The following is a 12,507-nucleotide window of genomic DNA, read 5'->3' on the forward strand; positions in this document are numbered from 1 at the left end:
CAATAGATAACTAAGGGGAAGGAATATGAAAATTAAAAGGTTTTTTGCATGGTTAGCTTTTAGCAGAGGAGATCGGTCAAGAAAGGAATACTCCATTCGTTCATTTAAAAATGTTAAAAATGCTGAGGAATTCTTGGTTAAGCATGTGAGAAGTAATATCAAAGCTGTTAAGCCTTAGGAAAACAAAACAGCACCAGAGATTGTTAGACCAGGGAGGTCCCAGGTTTAATTCCTGGTCTGTGCTGAGCTAGCTGATTTCAGCTGGTGTGGCAGTAGGGAATTACAATGGTGCTCAGTGGTCCTGGACAAGGGAGAGGCAAAAAATCAGCAAGATTCCCACTCTTGATCACTATCTAGTCATCTCTTCATAGTGTTAGCTGTGGCTCAGTGGTAGCACTCTGGCCTCTGAGTCAGAAGGTTGTGGGTTTAAAACCCACTCCAGAGACTTGAGAACATAAGAACATAAGAAATAGGAGCAGGAGTAGGCCATTTGGCCCCTCAAGCCTGCTCCACCATTCAATAAGATCATGGCTGATCTTCGACCTCAACTCTGCTTTCCTGCCCGATCCCCATGTCCCTTGATTCCCTTAGAGGCCAAAAATCTATTGATCTCAGTTGGACTCTAAGAGAATCAACGGATTCCCTTGATTTCCTTAGTGCAGCATTCCCTCAATACTGCACTGGAGTTTCAGTCTAGATTAGGTGCTCAAGGGATTCCCTAATCTAGGCTGAAACTGCAGTGCAGTATTGAGGGAATGCTGCACTGTCAGAGGTGCCGTCTTTTTGATGAGACGTTAAACTGAGGCCCCGTCTGCCCTCTCAGGTGGATGTAAAAATCCCATGGCACTATTTCGAAGAAAAGCAAAGGCATCCTTCCTGGTGTCCTGGCCAATATTTATCCCTCAATCACTAAAACAGATTATCTGGTCATTTATCTCATTGCTGTTTGTGGGACCTTGCTGTATGCAAATTGGCTGGCACGGTTCTTACATTACAACAGTGACTTCATTTCAAATGTACTTCATTGGCTGAAAAGTGCTTCTGGACGTCCTGTGGTCGTGAAAGGCGCTATATAAATACTATATAAATTGCTCTTCTTTTGGTGACCCCCTGCTGAAAAGAGCATATTTAGACATTGGGGAAAACAGGATTGGGCTCAGTGCTGATGCTCATGTCCTTCATACATGAAGAATAGCCACGTGGATGAGATGTCTCAGGGCACTCAGTACCAATGGAACCATGCTCCAGCATGGACCTTCAGATGAGGGGAGGAAATTAGGGGGGAAAAAAAACAGCAAAGTATAACTGCCAAATGTCGGCTTTAATAATTAAAGCTGAACTAAGTTATTTAAATGGAAGAATCTGAGCTAACCTGCAATTCTCCCAGACCAAGGCCTTTCTATATCCAATTCTTAATTTTTTATGCATTTTCTTTCCAACTCCATTATGAGATTCCTCCTTTGTTTGCCTGTACTGGATGATCCTCCATGGTGTTGTGCATGAGGAGTCAAGACTGAGCGCAATCCTTAGCTTGAGCGGGGTAGGAGGGAGAGAGGGGAAAAGCAGGAGGAGAGTGGTGGCGGGTGTTGGGAGAAGATAGGATTGGGGGGGGGGGAGATGAGGAAAGGAATAGGAGGTAGAGGGAGGAGTTGGAAGATGGGATGGGAAGGGGCAGAAAGGAGAGGGGGACGAGTATGAGAGGAAGGCAAGTTGAAGGGCAGGAAGGGGGAGGGCACAAGAAACTGCAGCGTCACAGGCTATCACTTTAATGGGAAAACCCTATTGAAAATGTGACAAGACAGGTATGTGGACACAGCTAATGTGGAAATCTTCATATGGAATATTGACAGATGACGGGAAATTGCAATTTTGATAATACATAGATAAAGAAATTTTACATAATTCATCTTTGGAAGCAATTCCATCCCTGCCCCCACCAATAAAGAGGAGATAAAATTCTATTTCTGCTTAGTAAGTAAATACTATGAGGAAATGGCTGTTGCTTATAATTTTGATGTGTTACTATCTACAAACCCTTGCAGGGTGCATCAACTGTCTTTCTCCTCCATGTGTCAGAGTCACATATTCTGTAAGCATGAGAGGAGCTGGTTCTAGATCCAAATGCTGCATTTACACTGCTGGTTTACCGCATATAATAAATCAACAGCAAATAAACAAAAGCAAATACTTATAAGAAAGATAATCTGATCCTCGTCACTGACCAGAAGGTTTGTAGTTCAAGTGTCCCTGATGACTAGCTGTGAAATCTGTAACTAATTGAAAATCTGAAAGGCCCTGAATTGCTTAATTTTGGATTTATTTTTGAATGTCCAAGTTTTAGGTCTTGGTTAGCCAGTCCCTTTAAAAAGGCCAGTTGTTGTTCACAAAGGCACAAAATGTTTGTGTATTTTTGTTTTCTATACTTTGTTATTTATTCCTGTTCTGTAATAGTGGAACGTGATGGAATGATATAAAAGTATCTGACAGCCAGTAATCTACATGTGGACGTTGAATTCCAGGAGGGCTATATTTGATCCTTGGTTGTTTAGCGGTAAGGGTGAGCAAGAGGTGTGGGCTTGTAGCTGTGTTTTGCAGTAATTTCTCAGATTCTGATGGGTTATTGGGAACTAACATGACTGTGTGATAGATACACAGCTGTACAATCCCTGCAGTCTGGTGGAAAGGTTGGTAAATGGCGTGGACTCAAAGGGCCGAATGGCCTCCTTCCATGCTATGATCTTTCTATGATTCTAATAGCTTTATAATAAAAATCCCTAATACGAAATTGAATACATCATTTAGGCTGACACTTCACTGCTACACTGAAGGGTTGATGCATTGTCAGAAGCGCCTTCTTTTAGATGAGACATTAAACTGAGGCTCCATCTGCCTGTTCAAGTGGAAATAAAAGATCCAATGGCATGACTCAAAGAAGAGCAAGCAGTTTTCTCAGTGCCCTGGCCAATGTTCCTCTTTCAACCAATACCACCATGTATATTTATCTCATTTGCTGTTTATGGGATGTGACTGTGTACATTGGCTGTCACATTTGCCTATATAACACTAATGTCTGCACTTTAAAAATAATTCATTGGATGTAAAGTGCCTTGCAATGTTCTGAGGTCATGATAAGGTGCTACATAAATGCAAGTGTCTTCTTTCTTTGTGCCTCCATGCACTCCTTAGGAGTTTATTGAGGAGAGGGTAGAGGGCCTGAAAAACTGGTTTGTCCCTCTCCAATCAATAGACCACAATTCAAAATGGATTGTGGACACCAGACTGATTTTCACAAATGCCCATGTTTGGACTCTCAGGCAGAATATTGAAGAAGATTGAATCCTCATCAATATTGATGATTTCCTCACAATCAAATTTTGACTCTAAGCTTTTTCTCTAAGAAGTATTTGCAATCCTGGCATCATCCTCTATTGACCGTTGAGTCATAAAGGGATAGCAAACAAACTCGAGGCTTCTCAACCAGGGCAAAGAAAAAGTACAAGAGAAGCACTATTACTAGGAGGTCACCTCCTACCCTCACATGTTCAGTTCTAGCATTCCAACATAACTTATATAAGGCAGTAAAAATAGCTGGAATTGGTTTTTACATCATCGTTTTCAATGAACTTTTACAAGCAGTACAGTGCAGGCCTCTAATGGGGGAACCTCCTGGTAACCAAAACAGTGCTTTTATCTAAACGATCCTATTAAGCAAACCATTAAAAAATATCTGTACTAAACCCTATTCTCAGAAACTTGTTCTATAAATGTCCTGGAATTAAAGTCATTATCCCATCTCTGACAGCAGGGGTTTTATGCGAGCAGTATAATTGTCCTGTTGAACTCATTAAGACTGAAACTATTGTATAGCAGCAAGTGCAGCAAAGTTTTATCAGAGACCATGCCAACTATACATCTGTTTATGAGAAACTCCAGGACACAAAACCACAGGGTGAATGACCTGCAAACAGAAATCAGACTATTGTTTTTGGGGGTTAGAGTTAATTGAATAGTGGGTTGGATTCTGCCCTCACTGGACAAGACTTGTACTGAAAATAGTATCTTCTGGCTCTATATAGGAAGAAGACCTGAGAATTTCTGTATTTCGCTCACCTTGAGGTTCAGAAGGACAAGGTCTCAGCGCACATGCAAGGCACAGAAATTGACTAGGTAGAAAGGGCTTGGTGCTTTAGAAAATTAATGTAGAAAGATTGGGAGTCATTTCACTCGTTCTTACTGTACAATGCACTAGAATATGGTGCAATTCTGAAAGTTCCCAGCTATCCTAAATATTTCCTATAAAACCTTATATAGATGGAATGAATTAATGCCTAATCACAGGTTCCTTTAAACAAATACTGGCATCTACTGGATAGTGATTAACTGGCATGTACTGCTCATAGATGTTTACTAGGAAATTAAGAAGAGTTTGTTGTGTTGGTACATATTTCACTAGCTTTCAAATACAGTCTATGTACCTTTGAACTAATTCTATAGCAATATGCAAAGATAGAAAAGGAAGAAGGTCATACTCCTGTGGGTGCATCATTGTTACTATTTCCTTAGTAATTCTGCGAATAATGCCAATGTGATCTTTCTGGCTTTGTTTTCAGCTTCACTGTTTGTATATGCATTTAAAGCCAGGTTCATAATACCACAAGAGGTAACCTATGTTGAACTTAATGTGGGTGATTTTAAACCCCAAAAACGGGTGGGTTGGGGGTGGGTGGGAGTTGAAAATTGTTGTTTTTTTGGGTCGCAACCGCAAAATATTTGGACTCTGCATTCCCAGTGGGAAGCCTGTACTTTTATGCGCCGACGTTAAACCCGGAAATAAAGCCGGGTTGCGGTCGTGGCCCAAAAAACAACTATTTTCAACTCCCACCCCTCCCCAACCCACCCATTTTTGGGGTTTAAAATCACTCCCAATGTAAGTTCTAATTGTAACCTCAGACAGACCAATTACAATGTTAAGAAGACTAAAGTATGGTACCAATTTGTTAAAATTGTACTTGTTTTACTAGAATTGCATGCATTTGTAAAGAATTATTTTTAACATTATTAGTTACCAGAATGAGCTCCTGTCTATCGGAAATGGTGACAGTGTCTTGAGGCCTGCCAAGGTGAATGTGAAAACTGAAGAAGGAACTGTGCCAAGAGGTGAAAGCTGCATGAGTGCCCATAAAAATTCCTCTGGCACTTTTGATCAGTCACAGATGTTATGTGAATGAGAAAAGGCTATGGGCCTAATGTCCTTGTACAGGACCTACTAACAGCGTTTTCATCTCACATTTGCTTTGGCATCAAGGCATATCACTCTACTGTTTGAACAAACTGAGGATGAGCCAAACAACTGAAAAGTCAAGTCCTTTACAAATCCATTTACATTTCAATTTAACATTTATTAGTGCAAATGGAAGGCCTGTCAAAACTTACTCATTTGGAGTTGGACTTATTGTAGTTCAATCGGAAGTAACTGCTTTGCAGGCAGTAAGTGTGCACCCTAAGATTTTTAATAATATATAGATGATACTAATTTTGAGATCACTGTGAATCTTTCAGCCCAATTGTTGTAAAACCAATGGGAATACTGCAACCAAGTCAGTGCAACCAACCTGTTTTGAAAACTTCATAGCGGATAGAGAAGCCAGCTCCATGTGTTTCATAATCAGACACAAACTTTACAAACAGCAGTGGTCCTGTGGAGATCTGCGGAGAAGGTGCAATCTTCCCACAGAACTTGCCTAGTAGTGCTGTTTTCTCATCTCCACCATCTCGTACCTCCACATAATCGTACCTGAGGGTAAATACAGGGAATTCAATGAGAACAATTCTACTATTGACGTGTTCAATAACCTTTATTCCCTTTCCTTTTTGTTCTATACGTCTGATATGTGGATACCTGAATTACCACAAACCAAAATTGCAACAGAAACTGAAAGGTAACTCCATTTTTTTTCTTCTTCCCTTACCCCTCAATTCATCCTACTGAAGGCCAAATGCACAGCCTTCCAGCTATTCTTCAAAAGTCAAGTCCTTTACAAATTTGAGCTCGGACATTAAGCATGGGAGGCATCAAAGTTGAGTCCAATCCTATCCTCATCTGGCATCCATATGAACACACCTTCTAACAGGAAAAATGCAGCTCATGTTGTGATACTGAGTCATACAGGCCAGGAAGGTCTGAGTTTCGGGCTGTGCCAGTTTAGGCAATATCAACAGGATGGTGAGTCATATCACTAGACACTAATCTGGAGCAGGGACCTTGAACAATTTTTCCCTTCCCTAGTCCAGGGACACTGAGGATAAGTGTAATGCCCCCACCTTCTGCTGGCTGAGATTGGCTATCTCAGTACAGACCAGGAACCTGGTCTGTATAGTTCAGTATTGCATGAAAAATTGCATTTGCCCACTGAGTTAGAGGGAGAGCTCACAGTGACAAAATTAACTTATGATTTCTTTGTCATTGACTGAGACCATCTATTCAGGCCATCCAAAATATTGGACGTCTCCGCCCCGCCTGAGACCATCTGCTGCCGAAATGCTCAACCATGCCTTTGTTACCTCCAGACTCAACTATTTCAATGCTCTCCAGGCCGGCCTCCCATCCTCCACCCTCCATATACTGCAGTTCATCCAAAATTCTGCTGCCTGCATTCTAATCCACGCCAAGTTCCACTCACCCATCACCCCTGTGCTCTCTGACCTACATTGGCTCTTGGTCACCCAGCTCCTTAAATATAAAATTCTCAACCTTGTGTCCAAATCCCTTCATGGCCTTACCCCTCCCTATCTCTGTAACTTCCTCCAGTCTGACATCCTTATGAAAACTCTGCGTTCCTCTAACTCTGGGCTCTTGTGCATCCCCCACTCCCTTTGTTCCACTATTGGCGGCCGTGCCTTCAGTTGTTTAGGCTCTAAGCTCTGGAATCCCCAAACCTCTCCATCTCTCCATCACTCTCTCCTCCTTAAAGACCCTCCTTAAAACCTATCTTTTTGACCAAGCTTTTAGTCACCCCTCCCAATGTCTCCTTCTTTGGGTTGGTGTCAATTTTGTCAACGTCCGTGAAGCACCTTGGGACATTTTTGTATGTTAATGGTACGATATAAATATAAGTTGTTGTTATTGTAATAGCTGCTACATTGTCTACACAACAACAGTCACTGCATTTCAAAGTAATTCATTGTAAGGCACTTTCTGAGAGATGTAATAAGGTGCTAATAAATCTTTCTTTTTTCTGTGTTACTACTAAATTCCCACCTGTCAGCTCAGCAGTGACGATGGGGCAGAAGTGTTACTGTGGACATTTCTATACCCAGTTTGTCAATGTTAATGGAAAATTAAATAATTAAAAGAACATAAGAACATAAGAAATAGGAGCAGGAGTAGGCCATATGGCCCCTCGAGCCTGCTCCATCATTCAATAAGATCGTGGCTGATCTTCTACCTCAACTCCACTTTCCCGCCCTATCTCCATATCCTTTGATTCCCTTAGTGTCCAAATATCCATCGATGTCAGTCTTGAATATACTCAACAACTAAGCATCTACAGCTCCCTGGGGTAGAAAATTCCAAAGATTCACTACCCTCTATTTTACAAGACCAAATCTGACCAGCTATTACACTTATACTGTGACGGCCTCATGTGTTGCTATTCTAGTCCTACAAATCAATGTTTTCAAATATAGTCCACACAAATCAATAAGCAGCTACTTTAAAATAAGCCAAACTCATCGTGTGTGTGCGTATGTATTTGTGTGCGTATGTTTGTGTGTCTCTATGTGTGGGTATGTATGTGTGCATGTGTGTGTGCGTGTGTGTATGTGCGTGTACGTAAGAAAGGGAAATATTATTTTTACGATGAATTGTATAAGCCAGCTTACGAGATTGCACTGCTGGAATGCAGCCTCGCCTGCTGGGAGTGCATTTGTGGTATTTGGGAACGTTTGTTCTGTTCATGGAAAGAAAATTATGAGGCACTGCCCAAATTCCTGATATGCACTGCTGGTGGCGCGGCTCTTTGCCGGGAGCTAAACCTTACACATTCAGCCCTATGCTATACATCGAGGAAATCGTGGCTTTTGCAGCTTGGTAGTAACAAAGTGTAAACATCAAGCTGATGTTTTCCAGTCACATACGAACAGCTCTGAGCAATTACTGCTGTGTATTGACAGAACGAACTGCAATACATAAACAAGAGTGAAACATCTGATATCGCACTAGAAAAAATAGATAAGTAGCACCCTTGTGACTGTCACGTGATGCTATCTGATCTGATTTGCTTCGTCACTCCCCGGTACCTTAGAACATCACTAACTATTTAAAAAGTCACCAGCACAGTAGTGGGCTCGGCAGAGTTGCGCACAAGTAAAGGTGACCTCAGAAAAATGGAGGAACATCTTTAGATCTCTACAAGTGTCTTGTCAGTAACCTTGAAGTATGAAAACAGAAATATAACACGGAAAATCAGATGTGAGCTGCATGGAACAGTGCTGCAGTTAACTAACACAGTATACCACCATCAACATCCTGGGGGTCACCATTGACCAGAAACTTAACTGGACCAGCCATATAAATACTGTGGCTACGAGAGCAGGTCAGAGGCTGGGTATTCTGCGGCGAGTGACTCACCTCCTGACTCCCCAAAGCCTTTCCACCATCTACAAGGCACAAGTCAGGAGTGTGATGGAATACTCTCCACTTGCCTGGATGAGTGCAGCTCCAACAACACTCAAGAAGCTCGACACCATCCAAGATAAAGCAGCCCGCTTGATTGGCACCCCATCCACCACCCTAAACATTCACTCCCTTCACCACCGGCGCACTGTGGCTGCAGTGTGCACCATCCACAGGATGCACTGCAGCAACTCGCCAAGGCTTCTTCGACAGCAGCTCCCAAACCCGCGACCTCTACCACCTAGAAGGACAAGAGCAGCAGGCGCATGGGAACAACACCACCTGCACGTTCCCCTCCAAGTCACACACCATCCCGACTTGGAAATATATCGCCGTTCCTTCATTGTCGCTGGGTCAAAATCCTGGAACTTCCTTCCTAACAGCACTGTGGGAGAACCGTCACCACACGGACTGCAGCGGTTCAAGAAGGCGGCTCACCACCGCCTTCTTGAGGGCAATTAGGGATGGGCAATAAATGCCGGCCTTGCCAGCGACGCCCACATCCCGTGAACGAATAAAAAAAAAAGTTGAGCATAACCAAACAAAACGTCAAAAAAAGATCAGAATTCTAAAAGCAGCAGATCATTTATACCGTGCCATGTTTAGAGATCACACAAAAGACATGTTATAGCAGGGAGTGTAAGGACTGAGCTGTAGAGTGCTTGGTGTGGTTTCCTGTAATAGAGGGGAGTCTGTTATGGTATATCAGAGAATGCTGTCGTGAGGATTTAGTGTGTTATATAAAATGACAGATCGCTGATAGTTTGCCACAAGCCTAGAACACAACCTCAGGGTTCAGACCTCACAAGCTGCACTCTCACAATCATCTGCAACCACTCAACTGTATCACAACCTTAGAACATATTTTCTGTAAATAATATGTTATATGATCAAGAAAATTTTGAACAAAACATATTTTACTTTTTGGTTAAACTGTCCCAGGATTGTTTCGCAAGACAGTCATTTAATTCGAATACTGTAAATAAACAGACACTTCCTGTCACATGATGTTGGACGTGCAGAGGAAACTCAATAGCAACAGCTGGAGATGAGGACAAGCAAAAGAAAACTCAACAGAAGCATGAGATACCAGCTGAAAATGACAGTAATTGGTAGTGGCAAAGGGAGATATGCTGCAGAACTGTGGCAGTGGAGGTAGGTGTAGCAGAAGCCAAAGATACAAACACAAAGCACAAAATTTCATTGGCAAAAGCAGATGATAGTCAGCAGCATATCAAATTTTGACAGCTATAAGAGATATGGAGAAACTGGAAGAATGTTTATACAAAGCTGCTACCGTGAGAATTTTTAGACTGTCGTGCGATCCCAAAGCTTTGTGACTATAAACCACTTAAGCTGTCATCTCAGAAACCCCTCCCCATGCTTACATTACAATCTTGCAGTCTTTTAAACAATTTCTAATCTATTTTTAATTGGAAAAGTGTTGGCGGTGGTAATGGTAATCCTATTGCCAACAATACAAGTTAAGTCACACCAGTTCTTCAATACATCAACTGGATTTACAATGTACACCTTCACAGTGGGATGGTGTCACTGAGGATTAGAACTCTCACACTCAATGGGAGCTAAATTCAATAACCCCTGAATCCGGGCGCGGGGGTCGCCGTGTGCGATTAATCCACGCCCGGTCGGTGCGATGCAGGCAGCACATGAGATTTGTGCTGCTTGGTCATTTACCTGATTCCTGAGTGCAGCCAGCGCTACCCGTACCATTGAGTGGCTGCACGCACCAGCAGAGGGCTCGATATGGGGCGTGGCCAGCACTACCTAAAAGCAACCTGCACCGCATAAAGGGGAGGTGCAGGTCAAGGTAATCGGTGGAGGAAGACAAGTGGAATGGCTGGACCTGCAAGAGAGCGTACACCGAGGTTCTCCGGTGATGCACAGGAGGCCTTGGTGGAGGAGATGGACACACGGAGGGCCATCCTGTACCCGTAGGGTGGCAGGAGACCCTCCAGACACCAGTTGCGGAGGCAGTTGGAGGAAGTGGCCCTGGAGGTGAATGCCAGGAGCACTGCACCATGCACGTGGATGCAGTGTAGGAAAAAGTTCAATGATTTGACATGAGTGGTCAAGGTGAGTCTCAAGTGGCACATCCTACCAACTGCACCATTGCTCTACGCACAGCAACCCCCCTCACCCATCCACCAAGAAACGCTGCCCATCTATAAGCAAAGCTACACTTCGGATGCTGCATCTTACCCTCACACAGTACCGCTCTTGCAAGCCACACACCCACAACTCACAGGTCATACACACTGGAAGCTATTCAACCATGACAGGCACATCTCCCAAACATCTTGCAGGGTACTCACTGACACACTACCCTCTGTCTTGCAGGAGAAGGTGGCGCATAACAGTCGGCAATAGGAAAGAACGGACGGAGGACAGACACCCCTACATGTCCTCACCCCCACAGAGAAGACCGTGCTGCGGATGATTGGGTGGACCGTCAATGCGGCCGTGGCCACTGGCGGCGCTGGAGGTCCTGACGATGAGGGTCTCTGCACACCAAATCCACCTTCTGGCTTCCCACTTCTCCCTCATCCCACAATCTTTTCTGACTCATGTGCTGCAGATGGTGTCAGCACTCACGTCTTAATTGCTCCTCTCCCCGCTCCACACCTCTCCCTTTGTCATTGCAGATACCCAAGAACTGGAGCCGGCACTGTCTGAGGTGAAGGAGGTGGAAGACAGTGACAATGGGCTCAATTTTGAGATGGTGGCAGGTTGGCAGCGGGGGGGTGAAGGTGCGCGTGGCAAACCTGAATTAAAAAAACGTACCTTTTCCAACGCCATGGCGATGTAATTGATGGTGATTAAAGTTGTTTCCAGGTTTTGTCCATGGCAGCCCCTGATTGACAGCCTGGCTGCCGACAGGAGCTGCAACGCCGGGCGGGGGGGCAGAAAAAGGGAGAGAGAGCGACGTCATCCGGTGTTGGAACAGAGAGAGGAGGGCGCTGAAGATCGGGAGGGGGAGAGGGGGTAGATAGGAGGGGGGAGAGCGGGAAGATCGGGGGCGAGAGGGGAAAGATCGGAAGGAGAGGGGGAGATCGGGGGCAAGAGGGGGAAGATCGGAGGGAGAGGGGGAGATCAGGGGCAAGAGGGGGAAGATCGGAGAGGGACATCAGGGGGGAGGGGGACATCGGAGAGGGAGACATTGGGGGGAGAGGGGGACATCGGAGAGAGAGACATCGGACATCGGAGCAAGATGGAAAGGTAGGTTTATTTTGATTTTTTAACTTTGTGCAATGGTTTTTATTCAATTTATTTTGTTTATTTTTGACTGATCCGGCCCTTCATGCCTGGCATGAATCGGAAGCTGTGGGAAAGCCGCCCAGGTAAGTTTAAAATCATTTTAACTATCTACTGTGACAGAAATAAAGTACTTTAAGTACCTCAATTTGGTTCTTTAACTATCATCCTGACGGTTTTAATTGCCGGCGGGACTTCAGCGCACGTACACACAGGCGCGTCTGTAGGAATCCCAGAAGTCGGTAGGTTGGAGCCAGCTTCCTCACCCACTCGGGATTTCCCCAATTTTCATGGCCGCCCCCGCCCCCAACACACCCGCAATTTCCTTTGAAAATCGGGGCCAATGAAACTGCACCATCACTTGATCTGATCCTCACATCCACCAACTCAGATACTGACACTGCATGGACTTTAGGGGTTAGGTTAGCGGAGGGATCTGCACGTGATGAGACACTGGGCACAAGTGCGCAGGAGCCGGGGCGGGGGGAGCAGATAATGGAGGGCGAGGTCGCACAGTGGTTCTGCTGTCAAGGAGTCAGATGATGACTTTGATGGGC

The 12,507-nt window shown here is 44.3% G+C and overlaps 1 protein-coding gene across 3 annotated transcripts in view; it reads right to left on the minus strand.

The window, feature by feature from the left end:
* The window catches only part of nrp1a (neuropilin 1a), a 165,739-nt gene that overhangs the window by 118,914 nt on the left and 34,318 nt on the right, over positions 1–12,507 (minus strand). For all 3 annotated transcript variants that reach the window (XM_068007591.1, XM_068007576.1, XM_068007585.1), the window contains exon 4: positions 5,613–5,794. In XM_068007591.1, the coding sequence (XP_067863692.1) occupies positions 5,613–5,794 (182 nt within the window). The remainder of the gene's footprint in view (positions 1–5,612; positions 5,795–12,507) is intronic.

The sequence above is a fragment of the Heptranchias perlo genome, chromosome 2, assembly GCF_035084215.1.
Source record: "Heptranchias perlo isolate sHepPer1 chromosome 2, sHepPer1.hap1, whole genome shotgun sequence".
In the NCBI taxonomy this organism is placed as follows: Eukaryota; Metazoa; Chordata; class Chondrichthyes; order Hexanchiformes; family Hexanchidae; genus Heptranchias; species Heptranchias perlo.